Here is a 22,959-nt window from a genome sequence, read left to right as displayed (position 1 = left end):
ACTAGATGACCTCCTGAGGTCCCTTCCAACCCTGAGATTCTATGATTCTATGACTCCTATGATTAGTATGGCAGGGAGCCAACCCCCTTTCTTATAGCCCACCTTAACCCTCTGATAATGGGGGAGTGGACGGTAAGGTCTCAGTAATGGATTGGCTGGGGGGACCTGGATGGAAAAAGGGGAAGCTGGCAGAAGCCCACCGGGTAATTATGGAGTGACTGTGGGGTTACCTGCACTGTACAATTTTATCTGCTGGGTAATCCCAGATATGTAATAATAAGGTTGCGGCCTGATTAAACCCATATCAAATGTCTCCAGTCCTTCTTTCGGTATAGCCAGACAATAAATAACAACACTGTTTGTGTGTGGTGCCAGATTGACAGCATAAAACAGCTAAAGTTCTACGTTTATAGAAAAAGTACAGCATGGTCACCAGCTGTGCAAACTTCCCCACATAGCCCCACCAATATGCTTCAACCTTGCCCTAGTGGTACCACCTCAGGGGTGAGAGGATAGTTTAATATTCATATCCATTCTATCCTTTGTGCATCTGCTGGAGCTGTCAACAAAGGTGCCAGTTAGTGTTTATTAAAGCCTGTGCTTTAGAAAATGGCATAACACCAACAACTCATTTCACAAAGTTCACCAGAAAGCTCTCAAATAATGTGGTGACATTCACCAGTTTTGAACAGATTCAAATAAGTGACCTAGAGGTAAAATCTTCATATCCCATTACCAATCCTCTGAGCCATAATTCATGTTCCTACAACCATTATCCATACAAAGGCTGGAGTCCTGAGTCCTGTGCTCATGTCTGCCAATCCTACTTGATGTCAAAACATCACCTATTATTGTTACAAGTTATTTTTCATTGTTTTAGAGTAAAAGATTGTTATATAAAAATATAATATTATACAGTGTCATCAGTTTGGTTAGATGTACAAAATCCCTAAAGCATAAAGATACCAATTTATTTCCAAATACGCAGAAATCAATATATAAATATTGTTATCTTTGACTGGACTGAATTTTCCAGTGTAGCTGGGAGTTTGCGACCATGTGAAAGTCAAACTATGAATCTCAACTATTTTCTGATAAATAAAAGGTTAACCATTACTGCTGAAAAAGGTGTATGCCACAGCACATTTCCTGCTGCAGCTGGGACTGTTGCAGAGAAGTAAGAGAATTTCATCCATGGCCCTCTGAGTGTTAATAAAGTAAAACTGAAGATGCTAAAGTGCTAAATAAAAAATGTCTTAAGCGTGAGCTCATAACTTCACCTCTTGGGATTTGGTCACATCCTTTGGCTTAAAACATGAAGTGAGTCTTAATGAGGAATTGAAATTAGCTTGAAATTTTTTAGTAATTCTTAGTTGTTTGAACTCTGGAGGAGCTTAATTCATCTGCTAGTTCATGAAATAAAAGAAGAATATGTGTTGTTGAAATATTTTAATAGTATAATGCAATGGCAAGAGACAGCTTCTATTTTATGCTATCAGAATATTATGTGGCTCTTTTGGTATGTGTCTCTACTCCAGATTTCAAGAGGGTTGAATGGATACTAGGTAAACTTGAATGCTGCACAGTTGAAATACTGGAAATTAGCTGCATGATGTATTAACCTAAATAACAGCATTCCTGACGTAGAAAGAAAGATGGAAATTAAACATCTACTTATGCACACTGTGTCTGCACAATGTGCTGCATGCACCGCATGTGTTAGAATTTCTTCTCAGTTCTTTTTTTAATCTTTTATTCATAGCATTGCAGGTGATGAAAAATTTATGCCTTGAGTCTGGCACTGAAATTAAATGCAAAATGAAAACAGAAGCAGTTTATACTGACAGCTTAAATATCTTTATCTAGCATACGGTTGCACTATAAAAATCACTGGGTGACTTTTAAAATCTCCCACGTGCAAAAATTCAAGAGTTGTAAAATAAATAATAAAGTTATGAAACTCAGATATCAACAGAAAGTTATTTATTTAATTAGTATTCGCTATTCATTTCTTAATTTTAAAAAATGTCAGACAATTGAATGTAGGCTTACTAAAACCCTGCATTGCCTGATTGGTGATATTAATTTCTGAGTGGCAGAAAACAGGTGATTTTTGTATTATATTTAATAAGTCAGATTTTTCTAGTAGCTTTGTCTTAAACTGAATAGCAGACATTCATCTGCTATCTGAACATATCTACAATACAAAGGTTAATTATTTAGGTAAATCAGTTCATCAGAATATTCATAGTTAGTGTGCAATGTAACAATGGCACAATTGCTATGATACATATAATGTATATATGTTTCTAAAGCAAGGGTTTTCTTTGAGCCACCTTTAGAACAGTTTTAAATAGTTTCTATGCAACTATTTTATTAGTAACAACTTAAGCCATAAAATGACTGTTTTTAAAATGCTCTTAATACCTGCAAGTGTTCGGTCTATTGTCCTTTTGTATAACTGCCTTTTCTTTGGAGCTTTTCAATGTTCTTTGTGGCTTTTGTTGATTACATAACATTGAATCACTAATTGTTAATTTATATTTTAAGTTAATAACAAGGAAATGTGAATAAAGCTGTGTGGTGCTATAACTAAGAAAATGTATATACTACAATTAAGAAAAATAAGCAAGGAGTTATTTAGCATTCTAATAAGTAAAGCATGAAATTTAAAAGTCTATTTGCAGTCAAGAAAAGTACTAATAATAAACCACCAATTATAATTCTATATGTAGGAGACAGTACAGTGCTTACCATTTTTGCACCCAATCTCTGCTTGATAGCTTCTTACAGTGTTTTATGTAATATACTGTGTATAATTATGCAGATAATTTTATACAATATTAATTGTGCTAAGAGTATACTGGAACTGTGTTTAATTCAGTAATCCATTTGCATTTTAATGATCCTAACAGCATAAGGTTACAGAATAAAACTGAAACATCTCCATGATTATCACATAATGTGTAGAGTTGAGACACTTATATTGTTTTATACTACTCAAAATGTTTAATAGAGTCTGTTAATAAAGATCGAAAAATAATATAGAACACAGGATAAATTAAGGTTTTCAAAATCAGCAGGAGTATGTTTTTAGATTCGGTGTATGCCAAAGCTTTTAGAAAAGTTGCAGAATTATTATTCAAATGCCATAGATTTCAAAGCTGAAATTTGTTCCGTACAAGCTTTCAGTACTTGAGCAAATTATTCTGCTACTGATGGTAGACTGAATATATCAAATACACTTGAGAAGGACTGAGATATCTTTCAGTGGAAGCAACCATTATGAGAAACAAAATTCTTTTTATCAGATCTTTTAAAACATAAGATATAATCAAATGTGTTTGTTATAGAAGAGAAATGAATGTGCTAACTTTCACAAATACAGGGAGTAACATACTCCACTAATCGGTATGAATGGATTTTAAGTTTGGTTTGTAACATTTCTTTTATTTCCTTTATCATATACAGATTTAATATCAGCATGAATAAATCTAAATTGTTTGCTTCTTTCTTCCTAATTCCTGAAGCAATGTAAAAGCCTAGAGAGGTTTGAAGTGACAGGATTACAAGCAGTCTTTTGCATACATGGCCTTTAGGGATGAGCGGCTACCTTGCATCTAATAAACAAGAAAGTGAATTCGTTGAATAATGAATTAAGTGGCATAAGTTGTGATAACAAGGAGCAAATGTAACTTCAGACGAATGGTATTTGCTTTGTGTGGGGTTATCTGAGAGGGCTGATGCTCTGCCAAGGGAGATCGAAAAAAGGCTCATTATATTAAGATGTTCTTTTACAGAACACAGCCTAAAATGATCTTGCAATTTTTTCGTTTGCTGAACTCCTTTGTGTGCTTCTATCAAACCAACTATCTCCACCAGGGGGATAACTAGGATTCTTTTAGGCCGTTGAGTGTTGTTTATAATGAAAATTCCTAGTGAGTTTTAGATGGGTCACCCAACAATTAAATAGAGATGTCTAATTGGTTGATCCATATTAGGGTCAGCAGCTGGTTACAGAATAAAAGCTTGTGGTGCCCCACTTGCACAGTTCTGAACCAAATTAAATTATTAATCTACTCTTTGCTTCAATGTAGCTTCACAGGGATTCCTAACCTGCCATGCCAAATAAAACAGAACTACTGCTTTACATTTTCATTATGATGAATTATATTTTAAATTGCAAATGCTCTCCTCCTTTAGCTTGCATTGCATATCTCATTCCATAGCTAGATTTACTAAGTAAATGCTTATAATTTGTTTTGTTCATTCCTAGCTGTAACATGGACCTATGAAGTCATGAACACAAAGTTAGAATACAAAAAAGGCATTCACTTATGAAGCTCTCAGAATGTAACAATGTGAAAGGACTGAAAGCAAAATATTTTAAATTATTTTTTTCTTCCTAACTTTTAAAATTTAGAAAGATTATATATATTAACATGTGATGCAAATTAATTCAGAATTAAACAAAATCATCTTTGTAGTGGTAATGAGAAAACAGGTTTCTTGTTTTTTGAGTCATTATATGTTTACTTTGATTTTGCATTATTTAATTAGTTAAAGCTAATGTGCATAATGTTATAGAGCACAGTTATAGAAGATTACTACTCTATGTTCTGTTCTCTAATAAAACTTTCAATATTTGTATTAACAATTATACATTCTAACAGTTAAAGAGAAACAACTGAGATGAATCAGACTCTACAGTATTGTTCATTCTAGTCCAGTGAGGAATGTTGTGATATTATATCTTTGAATTGTACTTTTGCAAGATATTTGCTGCCTGTATTACTATGTGCTTGCTCGTTATTTTTAATTAAAGTTTTTTAAAGCTATCTAATGCCAGTGTACAACTGATTAAAAAGGCTGGGTGCTAGAGCCTGTTGCTTTTGAGAATATATTCTAATTTCTAAACACATAGCTCACTTTGTTAATCTCAGTTGATTGAGATTTCTGGTTTTGATATCCTATATTAGGTAAAGCATATGGATTGAGGGAGGGATTTAGGGAACAGGAAAACCAAAGCATCATTGTTTTAATTGTAATTTAGAATTTGGTCAGTCATCGGACTGGATGGTGGTCTTCACTGATAATAGATGTATTGGAGCATAAGCTTTCATGGGTGAATACCCACTTCGTCAGACACATGTCTGATGTCTGACGAAGTGGGTATTCACCCACAAAAGCTTATGCTCCAATACATCTGTTAGTCTTTAAGGTGCCACCGGACTCATTCTTGCTTTTTTACAGATCCAGACTAACACGGCTACCCCTCTGATACTTCACTGATAATGATACTGTTCCCTCTCCTTTAGGGTCAGAGCAGGATCAGTTCCAGTATTTGGAAGACTGTAATGGTGTCACTGCACTTTGTGTGTGTGTGTGTGTGTGTGCGCGCGCGCGCATGTGTACGTGCGCCCTTGAACATGTGTTAGAGATACCATAGTGACTCCGTTGTTAAGGCTGCATTGAAATTTGTACCTAAAACAGGGATTAGACATCTTTCTTATCTGTGATTAGTATGTATAGTGTATCCTCACCAAACTAATAGAACTTCTTGAGTTCAGAATTATTTTCTGAAATTTTCAAACAAATCTGTTGATTAGTTTGTTGACTATAATCATTTTTAAATGACATTTTAATGGTCTGGTGGTACGTGTGTGTATGTGAATCTAACCTTTTTATGTTATTCAACTCCAGAAAAGAATGTCAAGGGACCTAAGCAAAATAGGTGAATGGGAAACTCAATGGAGGATGAAATACAGTGTAGATAAATGCAGAATACTTGAGGGAAAAATATGAACTATTCATACACTTTACAGGATTTAAATTAATAATTTAGGGAAAGGACTTGGATATTATTGTGCACAGCTAATTGAAGACCTCTGCTCAAAGACAAAAAAAATGTTTAGGATGCATAAAGAATGGGATGGAGAATAGTACAAGTAATATTATAATGCCATTACATAAAGCAGTGGTTCCCCATCTGAAACATTTTTTGTAGTACTGGTCACCCCATCTCAAAAAGCATATTGCAGAATTAAAGAGGGGGCTCAGAGAAAGGTGATGAGAATGATTAGGGGCATGGAAAAATTTATATGAAGAGAGATTGAAATGATTAATATTACACCTTAGAAAGAAGACAAATAAGAGGGGACATGATGAATATACATAAACTAATGAATAATATAGAGAAAGTAGATTGGGAGCTTCTTTTCTCCCTAGCAATAAAACTGAAAGCTGGCAAATTCAAAACTGATAAAAATAAATACATTTTTAGACAATGCCCATAAGACCGAAGCTCATTGACGCAAATTTCTAAGTTAACACTAAATAAAATCTTGGAGGGATATCAAACCTCATGCACCAGGATTTAAGCCGATCTCTGTCTATCCTGGGTTAGAATGAGACTTTCATGGAAAGAAGGTGCAGGTTATCCCACATCAGCCTAAAGCTGGGTTTCATGCACCTCCGTCTGAAGCATCTAGTTTCTCTTCTATGGGCTTCCTAAGATCTGCAGGAAAACTCAACTCAACTCCTGTGCACTTGAAAAGATCTAATTTCTAACATTCCTATAGACTCTTTGCATAGTGCCTGTCTTTCCTGACCAGTGTCCCCACCACCACCTAATTCGTCCAATGTCCTTCCTGCCCCTACTACCACCCCTTTCCCCTATAAGGCTTTGTACTAGTAAATTATAACCTTATAAATTTAGACAAATATATTTTAGTAGCATTTTAGAGAATTTGAAATAATGTATTAGGTCTGGTTTTTGTATTAACTCCACAGGTAAACTTGGAGTCCAACTGTGTGGGCTCCATAGGAACTGTAAAAATCTACAATATTTATGTAGAATGTCCTTTGCTTTCATAAAAGTATAATGATTTTAAGGTTTCAGGTCTCAGGTTGTTCCAGGGCTAGAATCAACTGAACAGGTTCCAATGGGGATCTGTATGAGTTTCTAGAGGGAAAACTGGAACTATCAAAATTTTTCATGGAACAGACAGTTTTGGGAAAAAAAAATTCAGAAATGTCAAAACGTTTTTTCAGCTCAGTTTGCCATCATACTGTGTCTGCCTGAGCTGCAACAGTGAGTGATTTATGGACATTGTAGTTTCGGACACTGTCTCATGCCCCATTGTCCCTTATAGGCTGCACTCCCAGGCTGGACTACATCTCCATGGTGCATCATGGTCATGGAAAGCCCATCATGCAGTGTGGTGGGTCAACTAGAAGGAAGAGCCACAGTATATCATTGGAGGTGTAGTCCAGCCAGGTAGTCAGGTCCATAGAACAGAATGGGGGCATTAAGCATCCGAACCATAACTCTTGTGAGGTACTGCAACAGCTCAGTGAACACAGATTATTGTCAAACTGACTTGAAATGAAACATTTCAATTTGTTTTGGCAAACTGCAATATTTCAAGTCAAGTCAACATGACCAGAATAGAAATATTTCATTTTAATTTTCCCAACATAAAATAGAGGAATTTTATCAAAATAGAAATTTTCCTATGGAAAATGTGTATTGGCCAAAAACTACATTTATTTTATTTTATTTTATTGGGAAATTCCTGATCAGCTCTACTCATGCATTAGATGCTGATTGGTTATTGTGTTTTACAGTTATGGCAGGCTAATGCCATATGTAATTGCTATTAATTTCAATAAAATTTTTCTCAGTTGCTATGTGTTTGTGAATTTTTTGAGGGGAATGTGAGACTGGTTACTAAATGTGTTTGTGTATCCATGATGCTGATCACTTCAGAGTCAACAAAAAACAACCAAATCTTGTAGGTTTGATTACATGCAAATGTAAACCTCTAAGTCCCTTATAAAGAGCATATAAGGTGAAACATTGGGTCTGTGTTCACTAGCAGACGGTTTAGAGAATCAAGAGATATTGGTGCTAGCTGTAAAGATTGATATTTGTCAGTCCCCCTACCAATGAAAATCTTATAGTAAAGAATTAAAAGTGAAAGTCCTGAGTACTGAATGTAGCCCTTGAAAATTAGTTTAATTCAGTCATGGTGCCAGGGTTTTGTGGCTCTGACCTAATATAGTTCACAGTATTGACAAAGGAGGAGATAGTAATAAAAAAAAATAGAGAGTGAGATTGGTTTAGGATAAAATGTGCAGGAGGGAGTGTCCTTTAAAATAGTTTTTTGCTGGATGGAGAGAGACAGAAGTATTTATCCATCGTTTTCTCTCAAAAACTGTGTGTGTCTCAGGGCAAAACTGGTGACTCATTTCATTTTTTGCAAGTATAAACTTATTTTAAGTTTAAATCATAAACTTATTCTAATTAAATGAATGAAACTTTCAGGGCTTATTCCAGCGTGAAATGTGATTGTCAGTGTGCTTTTCTTCATTATGGTCTTGCTTTTATTGCTGGTAAGGTACAAAGGATCTCAGGAAGGTTTAGCAGACTTTGAAAGATGCAGAGCCTTTCCTTAGATTCTGCAGACCATATAAACTGTGAAAAGGTCTAGTTTGGGCTCAAAGGTATGTAGGGACTGAAGCAAGTGCTCCATAGAAGGTGTCCTTAGAAGAAACAAAAGGCCTGATGAAGGGCTTCTTTAGACATAGTAAGAACTTACTGTTTGGCCATTATTGACCATAAGGAACTCCACAGAGGGGGAGAACTTTGTTGAAGCATAATATAGTAACTCCACAACACTGGAGCCTGTTACAGACCTCTGAGGAAGAATGTTCTCTTGCAGATTTACAAGATAAGGAAGAAAGATTCCCTTGTGTGAACCTATCTAAAGCTCTAGAAAAAAACCTGTTAACTGCTAAATAGTAAGTGACTTTGTTAGAATTAAGGGTGCCTATTCAACCTTAACATTGGCATTTCATGACTGTTAATACTTCATTGTGCAATTTCAATGTTAAATTAACCATGTTTTTATATGAAGTATATATGTTTAACTGAGCAATTGTACTATTAACTTGAAAGTAACAGCATATACAATAAGAACTACTTCATAAACATTTCCTAGCCTTGCAGTTATATATATATTTTCACACATCTAACTAGTATATCCATTAACTCTTCTCAGTAGGTAGCCTTTAAATGAGACTGGTTCCACAATATAAAAACATAAAGGTTAATACCAAAGGCCACCAATTATTCTGGGAAGTTGAGACTAGATTCAACACTTTTTCAGGCTGGTAGGTTTATAATAATATTAATACTTATATACCGTAACACCTTTCAGTCCAGGAACTGAAAGGATATGACAAAGATTAGTTAAATTTAACAACAACCTTTGTTGTGTAAATATTGTTAAGATAGTTGTGTTGGAGGACTTGGTGCAGTAAAAAGATAACTTGTCTAAAAATGAATACAGTAACATAATGGGTGCATTTGTGACATCATATTGGCTTAGTAGTCATTAAAGATAAAACAATAGATTGCTTGGCAATTTTTTATCAAATTAGTTCAAATGTATTTCTTGTGGTATACCCGTCACAGCCACATCAGCATAGAACTTGGTGCTTGCCTCAATTTTCTATTTTGATTTGTCTTTCAAAGATTACTTTGCAACATTATGGTAAACCATGCAAAGACTGCTCAATATCTTTGCACATGATGACTAAAATATCAAAATAATATGAATTTGTGATAGCTGGTTAGAAAGTCTGACACTCTTAGGTTGGACTATACTAGTGTAAAGATACTAAATTAGCTAGGTTTGATTGCAGATTATTATTCTCATGGTTCTGAACCACAGCTTAAAAATCAAAGCAGATCCTACTGTTTTCCTATGTAATGCACAGTTCTGGATAGCTTTCCGGAGACAGGATTCTTTGTTTTGATCAAGTACTAAAATAGCAGGCTAGTCATCATATCTACATCAGAAATTTGCTTTGGAAAGAAGTAAATGAAGGTTGGGAAGTGTTTAGCTTTGGAAAACATCTTACTAAAGCCAAGACAGAATTATAATAAAAAAGGTGTGCCCAAGTGTTATTGGAACAGGAGACTAAAAATAAAAGAAAATCTTGATTGCTAATTTGACAGATTGATGATGCTAGAATTTTTATTTGCAGCTTCCCAAAGAGACGGAGGGGGGAAGGGAAATAGCAAAACATTTGCTTTTTCTTCCATGACTGAATATGGAAAGGGAAAGGAAAAATGGGTAGCATTTCAAGAGTTCATTCAGATAAATGTAGTGATCAAAGCTAATAACTGCTAAACAAACAAATACTCTGATCTTGGAATAAATTCAAAGAATCCTTTATTAACTCAAAAGAGTGAATGCACAGACACATCAAAAAGTGGAGGAGGAAGTGCTTTCATTGTGGATGTACTTCCACTATAATTTTTGGTGGGTGACATTAGGTTTTAAAATCTTTGATATGAAAGTCCCCACTTCTTCCACTTGGTAATTTGGTAACTTCTGTAATAGCTGTGGCTCCTGTTAGTCCCTATTCTACAGGACAGTTTTTTTTATTCAAGGAAGCAAGTAACTCTATAAATAGGCTTTTGCTAAGACAGCCAGTTATTTGAAAACCAGCTTGGTGAGGTCTCTTTCATAGGAACTAAATTTGAAATATTTCTGGGGACCATCCCTACACTACTGTACTTAGAAACAGACAACAGAGTTACATCATGGATTTGGCCAAGTCTTTATGATGCTTTTACTGATTATATTTAAGAAAAGAGAACAGGAAGTTTTGGCAGCTTATACACAGTCTTTATCAAGCTTGACAGGACAGTGTCAGAGTTGTTAAAGGTAGAAAAATTAATCAGACATCTTGCAGAGCTGAATCATACAGTTTGAATAACTTTTTAAACTAGTAGACTCCATTGTTGACAGTTAAATGCATGTTAATAAATCCCGGTGCCTGTGTTTTGTTTGTGCTTAGGGCTATGATTTTGTCCCTTTGGTCACTGAAATCTTGGAAACAGCTGTAAAAACATATGATTAGGCCCCCAAACCAAATGTGTTACAATCTGATACACGAGGTTGCAACTCAGGTTTGGATCATCATCGCCTCTTTCCCCATCTACCGAGGGGTGGATAGACCAAACCTGAGTGGTGGTGCAACCCTGTGCACCAGGTCACAATGCCCAGAGTGGGGAGCCAGGCCCAGCCCCAGAACAGAAGCCGCCTCTGTGGAGTGAGTATGGGGTGATCTCACTCTTCAGTACTCTCACTATTCTCTTGTGTATGTTGGTGTAGCATAATCTACATAATTTGGTGACTTTCCATAACTCATTGCTTTTTAACTCCGCATCTTTTTGTGAAATATACTAAAAATTTCTGTGTAAAATGGTAGACTTATCTGTGCTTAATAGTGATGAAAAGCATGATGATTCTGTTTATTACATAAGGAAAACTTATATTTACTTGGAATGTCTTTGTGTAGCATATTGACCTCTAGAACATGATACTTTAAGAAATTCTGTTTATCTGCAATCTGTGTGACTGTAAATAGTTCAGTAGCTGAGTTTCCAATGAAATATGTGAAATATATACAGTACAATAGCCCTGACTTTGCTGAATAATAATAGTAACAAGAGAAAACTTTTGACTAAAGCCAAACTGTTGGTTTGCAAGGTCTGTTGGCTTTTGACCCTGTCATGATCTCAGGGCCATAAGCATGAATGTTGATTACTTAAAACAGGTCTAGAATAGAGTAATCTCTGATAAAATTCTTGTAAAAAATTTCTGATAGGAACCCAAGACATGACTCAATCAGTGCCACTGATATCTATGTCAAATTAAGAGTCAGATTACTAGCTTCTTATCTCAAGAGGCCAAATGAAATGGCATGACTATGTGAACTTTTTGAACTGTAATGGATGGTCTGAAAGAGGTTGCCAAGTGAGATTTCTGAGTTAAATGTTAGAGGCAAAAAGCAAGGGTTGGACCTTACACAAGTTGGGTGGATTCCATTAGCCATCTGTTCAAGGAGTTACTTGATAGCTCATCAGCTGAGATCTATAAAATTGCCCAAGCCTATCACAAGTGACTGTATTAAAATGGGGTTCATTCATTCATCAACTATTTATCTTTTAATTTATTAATAAAAAATAATATTATGTAAGTATACACATTTTATTCACTTTTTACACAAAAAGCATTAGAGCATGAATGCATTTGAGCAATACAACAAAAAATTTTCAGTGACTATTATCACAGTTGATAATGCATTAGTAGGCAAAGTAGACGGATTAATTTACTTATGGTAAGCTAAGTGCATTCTTGGCTCGTAAAGGGGAATAATTTGTTCACTTAAGCCAGATATCCCACTTTTGACGGCAAATGTCATTGCCTGGATTTCCCTTTGACAGTTTGGCAACCCTGCACCCCTGTTATAGTATCCATTTATTTGTCTTGTTTTCAGCCAGATTAATCCATTCTGTTTTGACAAGAAGACTGATGGGTAATTGATAACTGTGATAGACACAAACAGAAGAGTTGGATGCTGAATAATTCAGCACTTTTCAGTATCAATAAGAGAACAGGTTGAAGAATTTGTGTCTCTATTTACACTTAAACTAAACTAAGTCAGCCCAGACATTTATGCTGCCAGTCTATCAGAAAACCAAACAGTGTACATTCGGTTTCCACCCGACAAAATGTTTTATAAGCTTGTAACAATATGTGTGAAGCTGCCAGAATAATAAATAGGTACAGCAGCCCATGCATGCTAATGTTATGTTGTAAGCAGTTTTGTTGACAAGTGCTAATACTTCTTTCATACTATCATCAAAAGCAGCTAATACAACAGCCATTATTTGCTAGCTTTCCAAGCAAGACATGATGGATTGTGACCTTAATATGGGTTAGCCGAGTTTTGAAAGTTAAACAACTTGCAATAAATCATAGAATTATTACAATGCAGTTTAATTGGTTAAGGACTGTTTATTTCCTAAACAGGGTGAAAAATTTCTGTTTCGGCACTTTTAATTTGCAAAGTGCATTTTCATTATGAATGGCAGTTTAATATTCTGCTCTTTTGTCATGCAAAATATGCAACACACAGGCAATCTATTAATTGGACAAAAATGCATTGCAAGCGTAAATTATCCTTTATATCATCACTTGTGAGCTTTTACATCTATTAAATGTGTTAAATGGAACATAGTTAAAGATTGTACAACTTGCAGGTTAGTTTGGAAATTTAAATCAGCTTCATGATGATTTTAATGACCTTTATTTGTGGCAAAGTAAAGTAATTAAATAATTGTAAATATAAAAGGACAATTTAAGCAATTTCCTTTTTCTTAAGACATACACTTTATTGATTCAGTGGTTTTAGGGAATGTAGCAGTTGTCTACATTAATATTACTATTGTATGAGAGTAGATCTTTCCTGCTTCCTTTCGTTTTTCTCCAAACCAAAATACTAAATACTGTAACATACATGTACAAAGAGAGTAAATCAATACCAAATTGAGATTACATTTGTAGCATTTATGCAATGTAATAACTCTTCATTTCACTTAGGCCTGGTCTACACTGGGGGGGGGGTCGATCTAAGGTACGCAACTTCAGCTACATGAATAGCGTAGCTGAAGTCGAAGTACCTTAGCTCGAATTACAATCTAAGGGTACCCTAAGGGTACGTCTTCACTACCCGCCGGATCGGCGGGTAGCAATCGATTTCTCGGAGTTCGATATATCGCGTCTCATCTAGACGCGATATATCGAACCCCGAACGCGCTCCCGTCGACTCCGGAACTCCACCGGAGCGAGTGGCGGTAGCGGAGTCGATGGGGGAGCCGCGGACGTCGATCCCGCGCCGTGAGGACGGGTAAGTAATTCGAGCTAAGGTACTTCGACTTCAGCTACGTGAATAGCGTAGCTGAAGTTGCATACCTTAGATCGACCCCCCCCCCCCCAGTGTAGACCAGGCCTTAGTGTAATGTATTTGCAGAATTTGGGACTATGAAAAGCATAGTACTGTGTAGGTAATCGGATTCTTCACTAATATGTGTATGTGCAAAACCTCAAGAACAACAGTAGCAGAATATTTCTTAATGATTAAAAATCAGTAAAAGTCATTTACTATCTAGTCTGTTGGTGCTTTAATTATTTCTTTAAATATAAACTTTATTTAATAGTGGTGGCGATAGATCCACCTAAACATTAAGGGTTACTTATAGAGAAAATGTAGGCAGACATATTGACTGTCTAATCAGTTACTGCTGGGTTAAAATGGTGAACAGTACAGGAATTCTATCAAATATGCATTTTCTGCTTGAAATGAACAACTGTTCAATATATTTTTTTTATAAATGACTGCACCTTTAAGCAGGGGAGAAGGAAGCGTTGTCTGGCTTGCTGGGGGAGAGGGCATAGCGCATTAGGGGTGGGGGGAAGGGAGAGAGGGTCAGAGGCTGCTGCAAAAGAGGGAGTGGGTCAGTGTGGCGACACTGACTCATCCCCAGTGACATAAAGGCCTGTGGAGTTGAAAAAGGGGAAGCCTGGCAGGAGAAGCCTCTTTTCCCCAGAGAAGCACCCACCATCCCTCCCTTTGGAGATGGCAAAATACCAGGTTTGGTCAGGACCTGCTCTGGGCATCATGCTAGTCACTCCTTTTTACGGGATTGGGAAAGAATTTTTCCCTCCCCACCAGATTGGCTTAGGTGGAGCGGGTTTTTTTTCCTTTGGTCTTCTCCACAGTGGGGGGGGGGGGAGGGCTATGTTATGATAAGTAGGAAGGGAGTTAGGCTGTGATGTTGCAACTCATTATGTAAATATGGGGCGGATGTCCAGTGCAGGTACTCCATATAGAAGGGATACAGAGACCAGATAAATGGCTTTGTAAAGGATTTAAAAAGGAGGTGTTTGTTAAAAGAGCAGAACTGGGGGGAGGGGGTTTGGGGCTCCTATGACTGACCAGCAGGGAGACAACCCCCCTTCTTTATAGCCCATCTTAACCCTCATTGGGGGCAGGGGCGACTCTAGACATTTTGCCGCCCCAAGCACGGCGGCATGCCGCGGGGGGCACTCTGCCGGTCGCCGGTCCCGCGGCTCCGGTGGACCTCAGGATCCGCTGGTCTCACGGCTTCGGTGGACCTCCCGTAGGCATGCCGCCGAAGGCTGCCTGCCTGCCACCCTCCCAGCGACCGGCAGAGCGCCCCCCGCGGCATGCCGCCCCAAGCACGTGCTTGGCGTGTTGGGGCCTGGAGCCGCCCCTGATTGGGGGGGAGGAGGGAGATAGTAAGGTCCCAGCAATAGGTTGTCTAGGGGACCTGGATGGAAAAAGGGGGGGCCTGGGGGAAGCTCCCCGTGTAGATATTGAATGAACATGGAGTTACCTGCACTGTACACTTTTATCTGCCAGGTAGTCCCAGACATATAATAATAATAAAGTTGCGGCATGATTAATCCATGTCAAGTGTCTCTTGTCCTTGTTTTGGTATAGCCAGACAAAGAGCAAAACATTCGAGCTACTGTGCTCTGAAGTGCAGGCAGCTTTCATGATCAAATATATTGGTAGCCTAAAGGTTCAAATTAGAGAATACATTACTTATTCTCTTTTTATATGTTTTACAAACTGCTAATGATTTTTTAGTTATGTAATAATTTCTTTTTAAAGGAGCAAGTCCAATTATCTCAGAACATAATCTAAACATTTGATTAATGATGGTGATTCCCTCCTCTCCCACAGCCCCCAAATGGAATCATAGACTGGAATATGCAGGTTAATTAAAGCAGAAGAAATGAAATGATCAGTATTAAGTAATTCAGAACACAGATTTGTTAACACAAAACAAAAACATGCTCACTAAGTGGTGCTCACTGAGATCAGAATGAGTTAACCAACAAGCTTAGAAAAAACCTTATTTTCAGTAATATAATAAAGTATGCAGAAAATGTATACAGCATTATCCACTGATGTTAACATGTGAAAGAGTAAGGAAGTTGAATTAATGCTTTCGATGACCACATGGATTTTTAACAGTTTAACAAAGGTAAGAACTATCCAGTGAGAAGTGAAGGACCATTTTGTTCTTATTTATATGGAGTTCTTTATTTCCCTCAGAATCTTCTACATGCTAACTTGGGTTTATTAGCTGTGTTGTATTAAGCAAAAAAAAAAGTATTTCATAGCCACAGTGATCCAGGTATTCTGTCACATCCACACTGGTAAACTGTAAATTACATTAACTAAAACAGAAGGGGGAAGCAGGAAAGACTCCAGCTTCTTCAAAAGTGGAAGTCCATCTCCCTAGTGGGACAGCCACTTAGGATGCATCACTGCAGAATTTTGCACCCTCCATTGACTCCCATTTGACTTCCAGTGCCAATTCAAGGCTTTTGCCTAAATCTACAAGGCCATTAATGGGTAAGGACACAGAGACCTCTGCTCCATCTATAACTGACGGAGACATGCACTCAGTGCAGCTGCCAACCCCAGAACAAAAACAGTGGAAACCAGACGTGAGGTGTTCGTGGTATAGGATGCTTAGCTGTGTAACCAGCTACTAGAAGAGATTAGATTATGCTGCGAGGCCTCATTGCACAGCCAACCATTTACAAAAAGCTTCCCCACCAAAGTCTAATAGAGGTAAATTCTGATTAACCAAACCCTGATTATCTGAAATTCAACTATATCCTCTGAAATTAGAATTTCATTTTTCTGAATTCTGGATATGTCCACATAGCAATGCAACGTGTTCAGTGGCAAGATATTATGTATAGGTGGAGGTAGCCAAACAATCAATCGAAAGGAAAAAAGAAAGAAAGAATTAATAAGTAGAGATGAGTAAGGCAAAGTTTTTGTCACGACTATTTTTAGAAAAAGTCATAGACACGTCACAGGCAATAAAAAAAAATTAATGGAAGCCTGGGACCTCTCCCTGACTTTCACTAAAAATATGCCTGACAAAATGGGGAGGCAGGTTCAGCACCCACTGCTGCTGGGGCTCCTGGGTCCCCCACCGCTGTGGAAAGTGGCAGCTGCGGGGTCCTGCTGCCTGCGGGACTGGGAGCTGCAGGGTCCTCCAGCGGCTCACCACAACTGGACAGCTGCAGGGAGTCCCCGCTGCTCACTCCAGTTGGGCAGGTTTGGGGGGTTCCTAGGTGCAGCAGGGGAGCTTTGGGGGTCCCCCTCACTGCCCGTCGTAGTTGGGCAGCTACAGGATCTGCTGGTTGCCTGCCGCAGCTGGGCAGCTGTGGGGATTCCCTGCCGGAGAGCTGCAGGGTGCCCTCACCAATACGGGGATTGGGAGCTGCAGGGGGCTAAGGGAGACACTGGCTGGGAGCTCCAACCTGGGGGCAGAAAATGTCACAGAGGTCAATGGAAGTCACGGATTCTGTGACCTCCGTGACATAATCATAGCCTTAGAAATGAGTAACTCACTGCAAATGTACCGATACTCAGTGAAATTAGTGTGTGTGTGTGTGTGTGTGTGTGTGGTGGACATTCTTTGAGCAGATAATTTTCTCAATGTTTCTCGTTATTTGAATTTACTCAAATGTGTTGCAAGTTATGTATTTATTTATTTATTGTTTCATGCCATGGAGCAACTGCAGACAGTTTGTGTGTAGGGTTGCCAGGTGTCTGGTTTTTTACCTGAAATTTCAGTCATAAGGGGACCGGTACAATGTCCAGTCAGAAGTTCTGACCAGACACCAAATGTCTGGTTACTGCCCACAGGGGCACCAGAACAGGGGAGCCCAGTCAGCACCCACCGCAGCGTGTGTGACTGCAGCGAGGCACTTGCAGAGAGCTGGGGGCAGCATGGCTGTGAGGCAGGTGGGTGCCAATCTACGCCATGGGATTGTGTTTGGATCGTCCTCCTCTCTGCTCCACAGCTCTAGACACTGTCCCTGCCAGCAGGTATATGGGATCTTGGGGAGCAATTACCACATGGGTGGGGTGCAAAATAAACTTTATTAAGAAAATACAAAAACAGGGAAAATTCAATAGTGAGGGGTATGGGGTTGTTAAGGTAGACAATTGGGGAGGGGTTTCTTTTTGGTGAACAGTAAGGGGGTTTCAATAGTGGGGTACAACACAGTAGGATACAATACAGTGGGTAATCAGTTAACACTGAGGTATAAATGTAACAGGTAGCTAGCGATTTCTATGTAAAAAGGTGTGTCACAGCAGCATATAACCAACTAACAGTTATGGATAAAATGTGTTAAATAACAAACAATTTCAGGTAAAAATGTGTCACAGTGGTATAAATGTAGAATGTGAGGGGTATCAGAAAGGAAGAAAGTAACCAATGGGGTTTTACTTTCTCTATGCTAGAGATTTAAACTTAGTGAGACAGAGCAAACAGGCTGCAAGCTTAAGCAGCAGAGAGAGTGTAACAAGGTAGAAAGACACAGAAGCTGGGGGGGGGTGTGTTTGCAGTGGGAAGACAGACAATTACAATTATACAGAACACAGCAAAATCTTATCTATGAGCTAACTTAACCAAGACTACACAAATTAAAACACAAATTAAAACACAATGCAACAATTCTCTAAGCCTAACTTACAAAGTAAAATGCTAAACTTAACTTAATGGGTGCACCTTATGCTAAGGATAGTTCCAGAGGGCTGAGTGGTGCGTGTCCAGGACACAGCTCCAAAGAGGGGGGGGGGTGACTGCAGCAGTGGATACAGCTGAAAACAGTCCAAGGCAAAGCCCACAGGAGCAGAACTTAGCAGCAGCACAAACTTATTTTCAGTGGCAGAGTGCCACGGGGTTTAAGAGAGAGGTTTTAAAACACAGACCAAGGTTTAGCTTGAGTCTGTGTGCTGGGGAGACAGAGCCAGCAGCCAGGATGGGGGGGGGGAAAGAGAGGTTTTAGAACACAGACCAAGGTTTAGCTTGAGTCTGTGTGCTGGGGAGACAGAGCCAGCAGCTAAAATAATAAAATAAAAGTATAGAAAGTTTCACAGAGGGATTCTTACCATCCCCCAAGGCAGCAGCAGAGGCAGAAACAGCAAGCACATCAGAAGGCTCGGTACAGTCTTGATAATCAGGAGATCTCTCAGGCAGCAATTCGTTCTTCATGGGGGGTTTTCAAAAACGGGGGTATGCTCAAAAATAAAACGAGAGCGGAGAAAGGACCCCCAGAACCCCTGGTTGATCAGACCAGGCAGCAATGCAAGAACCTTTCTGAAGTCTGTTCAAAAAATGTCAGTTTTTAAAGGCAAACCCTGGCAGCTTCCCACCAGTAACTCTGACTGGTTCCCCTTCTCACAGGGAGGAGAGCAGGCAGGGAAAAACTGCAGGTAGCCACAGAGGCATGTTTGGACTAGCCCTGAGCCCAGAGGTATGACTCATGCCCAGGATCTTAAAAACACAATAGGTCTTGCAGCTCTGGACAGTGGCCACCCTACACCAAGCCCAGGTTTTAACAAGGTGATAACAGGACTAACCCTTTGAACAGGGCAGTGGTCCCACTTAGCATAAGTGGCCATTCCTTTGAGAAGGGCAATGGCTCTGGTTAGACAACTTAAGGGGCCCTCCCTTTGAGAAGGGCAGAGACCCTGGTAAACAACTTAACAGCCAGGGAGGGGCGGCCACAGGAGGAAAACAAGAACAAAATGGAGTAAGGGGACAGCTGTAAGAACAAAATGGAGCTGTAACAGACAGACACATCCCCCGCCCTCCTCAGAAACACCTCATCTTTGCAGGAAGCCACTCCTGGGGCTATGAGACACATTTTAAGGGCATCTGAGCCACAACCTGAGCCAGGGATCCAATGCAGGGCGGCTGCTTCTCCCCGGGGTAGAGGTGACATTGCAGCACCATCTCCCACTTCACTTCTGCCACTCAGATGGGGACTCAGCCTGGCCTAGCACATGAGGATGGGGGAGCAGCACCCTTAAAGCCTAGGGAATGCGGCTCATTGCAGAGCCTGGCCTCCATCTCGCGCACACAGTGCGGGGAGGGAAGGGCATTTCCACAGCCTGGCCCCGTTCAATCAGACAGACAGACTGACAACACCTCTCTTCCATTTCCCCCCTCCCCCCCAAACCCCTCACTCCCCTGTGATCACTGCCTGCAAATGCCACCGCCAACCTAGTCCAGGGTGTGGGGACTGAGAGTGCCAGGTCATTAACCCTTGCCAGCCCCTTCTCAGTCAGGGCCAACTCCTACCTGCATCTTGTAGGCAGGCTCTGCTTTAGCTCTCAGCCCAGCTCTGCAGGTGGCAGGTGAGTCCTGGAGGGAGAAGGAGCGAGCAAGCGGGTGGTGGGGGGGAAGGGGTGCTGTAGTTTCCAGGTTTAAGAAACTGGAAATTTGGCAACCCTATTTATGTTAGCATTCCATTGCTGATATTTGAAATTCTAGTTTTGCTGTTTGGTTGTGAAAGGTCATACAGCGTTGTTTCTGTTCCCTGATCCTCTTATAATTCAGATAATAGCCTGAGGAAGGCAGTGGGGCTTTGCAGTTCACAGGGATAGGTAGAAGATAATTAGATGAGAGAATTTTACAAAGTTTTAAACCATGTCTGTCTTGGTGACATAGGCTAAGTATTATAAAGCTTCCAATAAAATTAAGCAACTATAAGATTTATTGGCATTTTGTAGAATTTACAGTTAGGGCCAGATTTCTAAAGGCATAAATTTCTGTGCATCACTTGTGGAGGTATGCTTCTAAGTTAGGATTTGTGCATATAAACTTTGGCTTATATGTGTGCTTCTACAATTGTGTGGAAGCTTAAAATATTACTCCTGCTAGTGCTCCCATGCTAGCTGCTGAAAAGCTATTGTTTCCTCTGCTGTTATTTGAATTACACAGCTTCTGGAATGGGGCAATAAGCACACTCCAGATCTTTACAACATCAAGTTGAAGAAAATCTGTTTCAAACAGTGTTGCTATAACGTGGCTGGTTTCCTGGATGCTATAATGTGTATTTCTGCCATCTGAATATGTAGGAAACTTGCTCCAACAATGACAAAGCAAGCAAGTAACCCACACACCTTCTGGGTGTGGTGTTCTGTCTTGTCCAGTGGCACCAAGACCACTGAAAGAGAGAGATAAAATGAGTCTGTTCTACAGCCTTAGCTAGCAGCCAGTTGGCTTTTAACTCATGCGGTAGAGGTTCATGCACAGAAGTCCCAGGTTCAATCCCACCCGCTGACGACCAGGGTCTGTTGGTGTTACACCGGCATCTTTACTAATGCTAGATTCTGGTTTCCAGCGTGCTCCTCCTGTATGTGACTTAGGCCTGGTCTACACTAGAAAATTAAGTCAGCTTAATTACATCACTCAGGGTATGAAAAATACAGTGTAACCCCCAGTGCAGACAGCGCTAGGTTGATGGAAGAATTCTTCCATCAACCTAGGGCATGTTTACGCCTAAAATGCTACAGGGGCACAGCTGCGCCACTGACACTACCTGCCTCCACGGGAGGGGTTATCCCGTTGGTGTAGGTAATCTAACTCCTGATAGGCAGTATGTACGTCAATGGAACGGTTCTTCCATCGACGTAGCTATCTACATGGGACTTGGATCAGCTTAACAACACTGCTCAGGGGTGTTGATTTTTCACAGCTCGACCAACATAGTTAAACCGACTAATTTTCTAGTGTAGATCAGGTTCTTGTTACTGCCTCTCCGAGAAATGGATTACCTATACCGACGGGAGGCAATGTAGGTAGTGTCTTCACTGAAGTGCTAGAGCGGCGCAGCTGTGCCACTGTAGCATTTCAAGTGTAGACAGGCCCTTAGTAAATGTTATGTGTGCTCAGAAAGTAGAGGTAACAGCACACAAGCACACACGTAACAGCACACAAGAAAAACAGTCTGTCATAGCAAAAACATTATGAAATAGCTTTTCTTCAACTTGTTGTGTAAAGATCTTGACTGTGCTTCTTGGTATATCACAGATCTTGGCAATGCTGAGGACTATTTTATTATCCTGATTTATTGTATCATCCTATATGAACTTTGGCAATGCTGGGGCTGGCTAACTACATGATCCTAAATTTTGACAGTGATATTGTCTATTTTTCTGCATACTCCTACATTAATTTTGACAATGCTGTGCTATGGTTTGCTGCAAGCTCCTCTGTGTGATATTTGTTTTCTCATTGCAACAGTGTTGCTAACTCTTATAATTTTGTCATGAGTCTCATCATAATTATTGCTTTCCTTAAAGCCCCAGCTCCTGGAGTCAAGTGGATACGTGATGATTTCAACCTTTATTAGTAAAGAAAAAATAAGTTTCTAGCCCTCCTGGCTGTGGAGAAAGCTTCAAAATGTGACACCAGTGCATCTTAAAGGCTAAAAAAGCAGAAAGCAAATAAAAAGAACACCAAGTATATTATTTTTACATAATCTCATGACTTTAAAGCCAATCTCATGATTTTTGGTGAGCATTACTCATATTTTTGAACATTTTGGGTTGGCAATGCTATAAAAGATAGACCACATTGATTTGAAGCTGACAAAATCTAAACATAGCTGCTTGAGGCCACCTCTAATTTCAGTGTCCAAAGGATGGAGCTAACAAGGCAGGTCACTTAATACTATCAGGTGTTACATGGCGTTGAACTTTTAGAAGAAAAATAAAAAATAGGAATCGATTTAGAAAACTGTACTACACTGCAGATTTTACTCTGTGTTTTCCGTTGATGCTAATGAAGTAACTCTAGATTTCCACTCATGTTACATTTTATTCTGGATTTTCATACATATAACTGAGATCTGAAGCTCTGTTTTTTTTGTCTCTAATCTAACATACAGTGTATAAGGCAGAGGTGAAATGAAACATAAAACAGGTTATATTTATATTAAAAGGCATACAGACCCAATATTGAGGAATACCTCAGTAGTGTGACCTGCTGTCATATAATACCCTAAGTTTGTCAGTAAACAGTCAAAAATTACGTAGCAGAAAATACAATGTATTTTTACAGGTTAAACTGCTCACTTAATTTATACTGTTGTTCTTTTTTCACTATTTGGGTTGAATTCAGCCCTGGTGGTGTAAGTTACTTGAGTATAAGAGGCAAGATAGTAATTTGCACTAATT

At 39.2% G+C, this 22,959-nt stretch overlaps 1 protein-coding gene across 11 annotated transcripts in view; it reads left to right on the top strand.

The window, feature by feature from the left end:
• The window catches only part of KIAA0825 (KIAA0825 ortholog), a 429,759-nt gene that overhangs the window by 334,327 nt on the left and 72,473 nt on the right, over positions 1 to 22,959 (top strand). For 2 of the 11 annotated variants that reach the window (XR_006580635.1, XR_006580636.1), the window contains exon 21: positions 8,727 to 8,805. The exons of 8 other annotated variants lie outside the window; for them this stretch is intronic. Coding sequence is in view for 1 of the 3 variants with exons in the window: in XM_045022172.1 (XP_044878107.1) it covers positions 4,277 to 4,295 (19 nt within the window). In the remaining 2 variants the exon portion in view is untranslated. Of the gene's footprint in view, positions 1 to 4,276; positions 4,366 to 8,726; positions 8,806 to 22,959 lie in introns of those variants that run through there. One more of the 11 variants, XM_045022172.1, reaches the window with a different exon arrangement.

Source organism: Mauremys mutica, chromosome 6, assembly GCF_020497125.1.
Source record: "Mauremys mutica isolate MM-2020 ecotype Southern chromosome 6, ASM2049712v1, whole genome shotgun sequence".
Taxonomy (NCBI): Eukaryota; Metazoa; Chordata; order Testudines; family Geoemydidae; genus Mauremys; species Mauremys mutica.
Note: the sequence above shows the minus strand (reverse complement) of the source record. Positions and strands in the feature narration are given on the sequence as shown.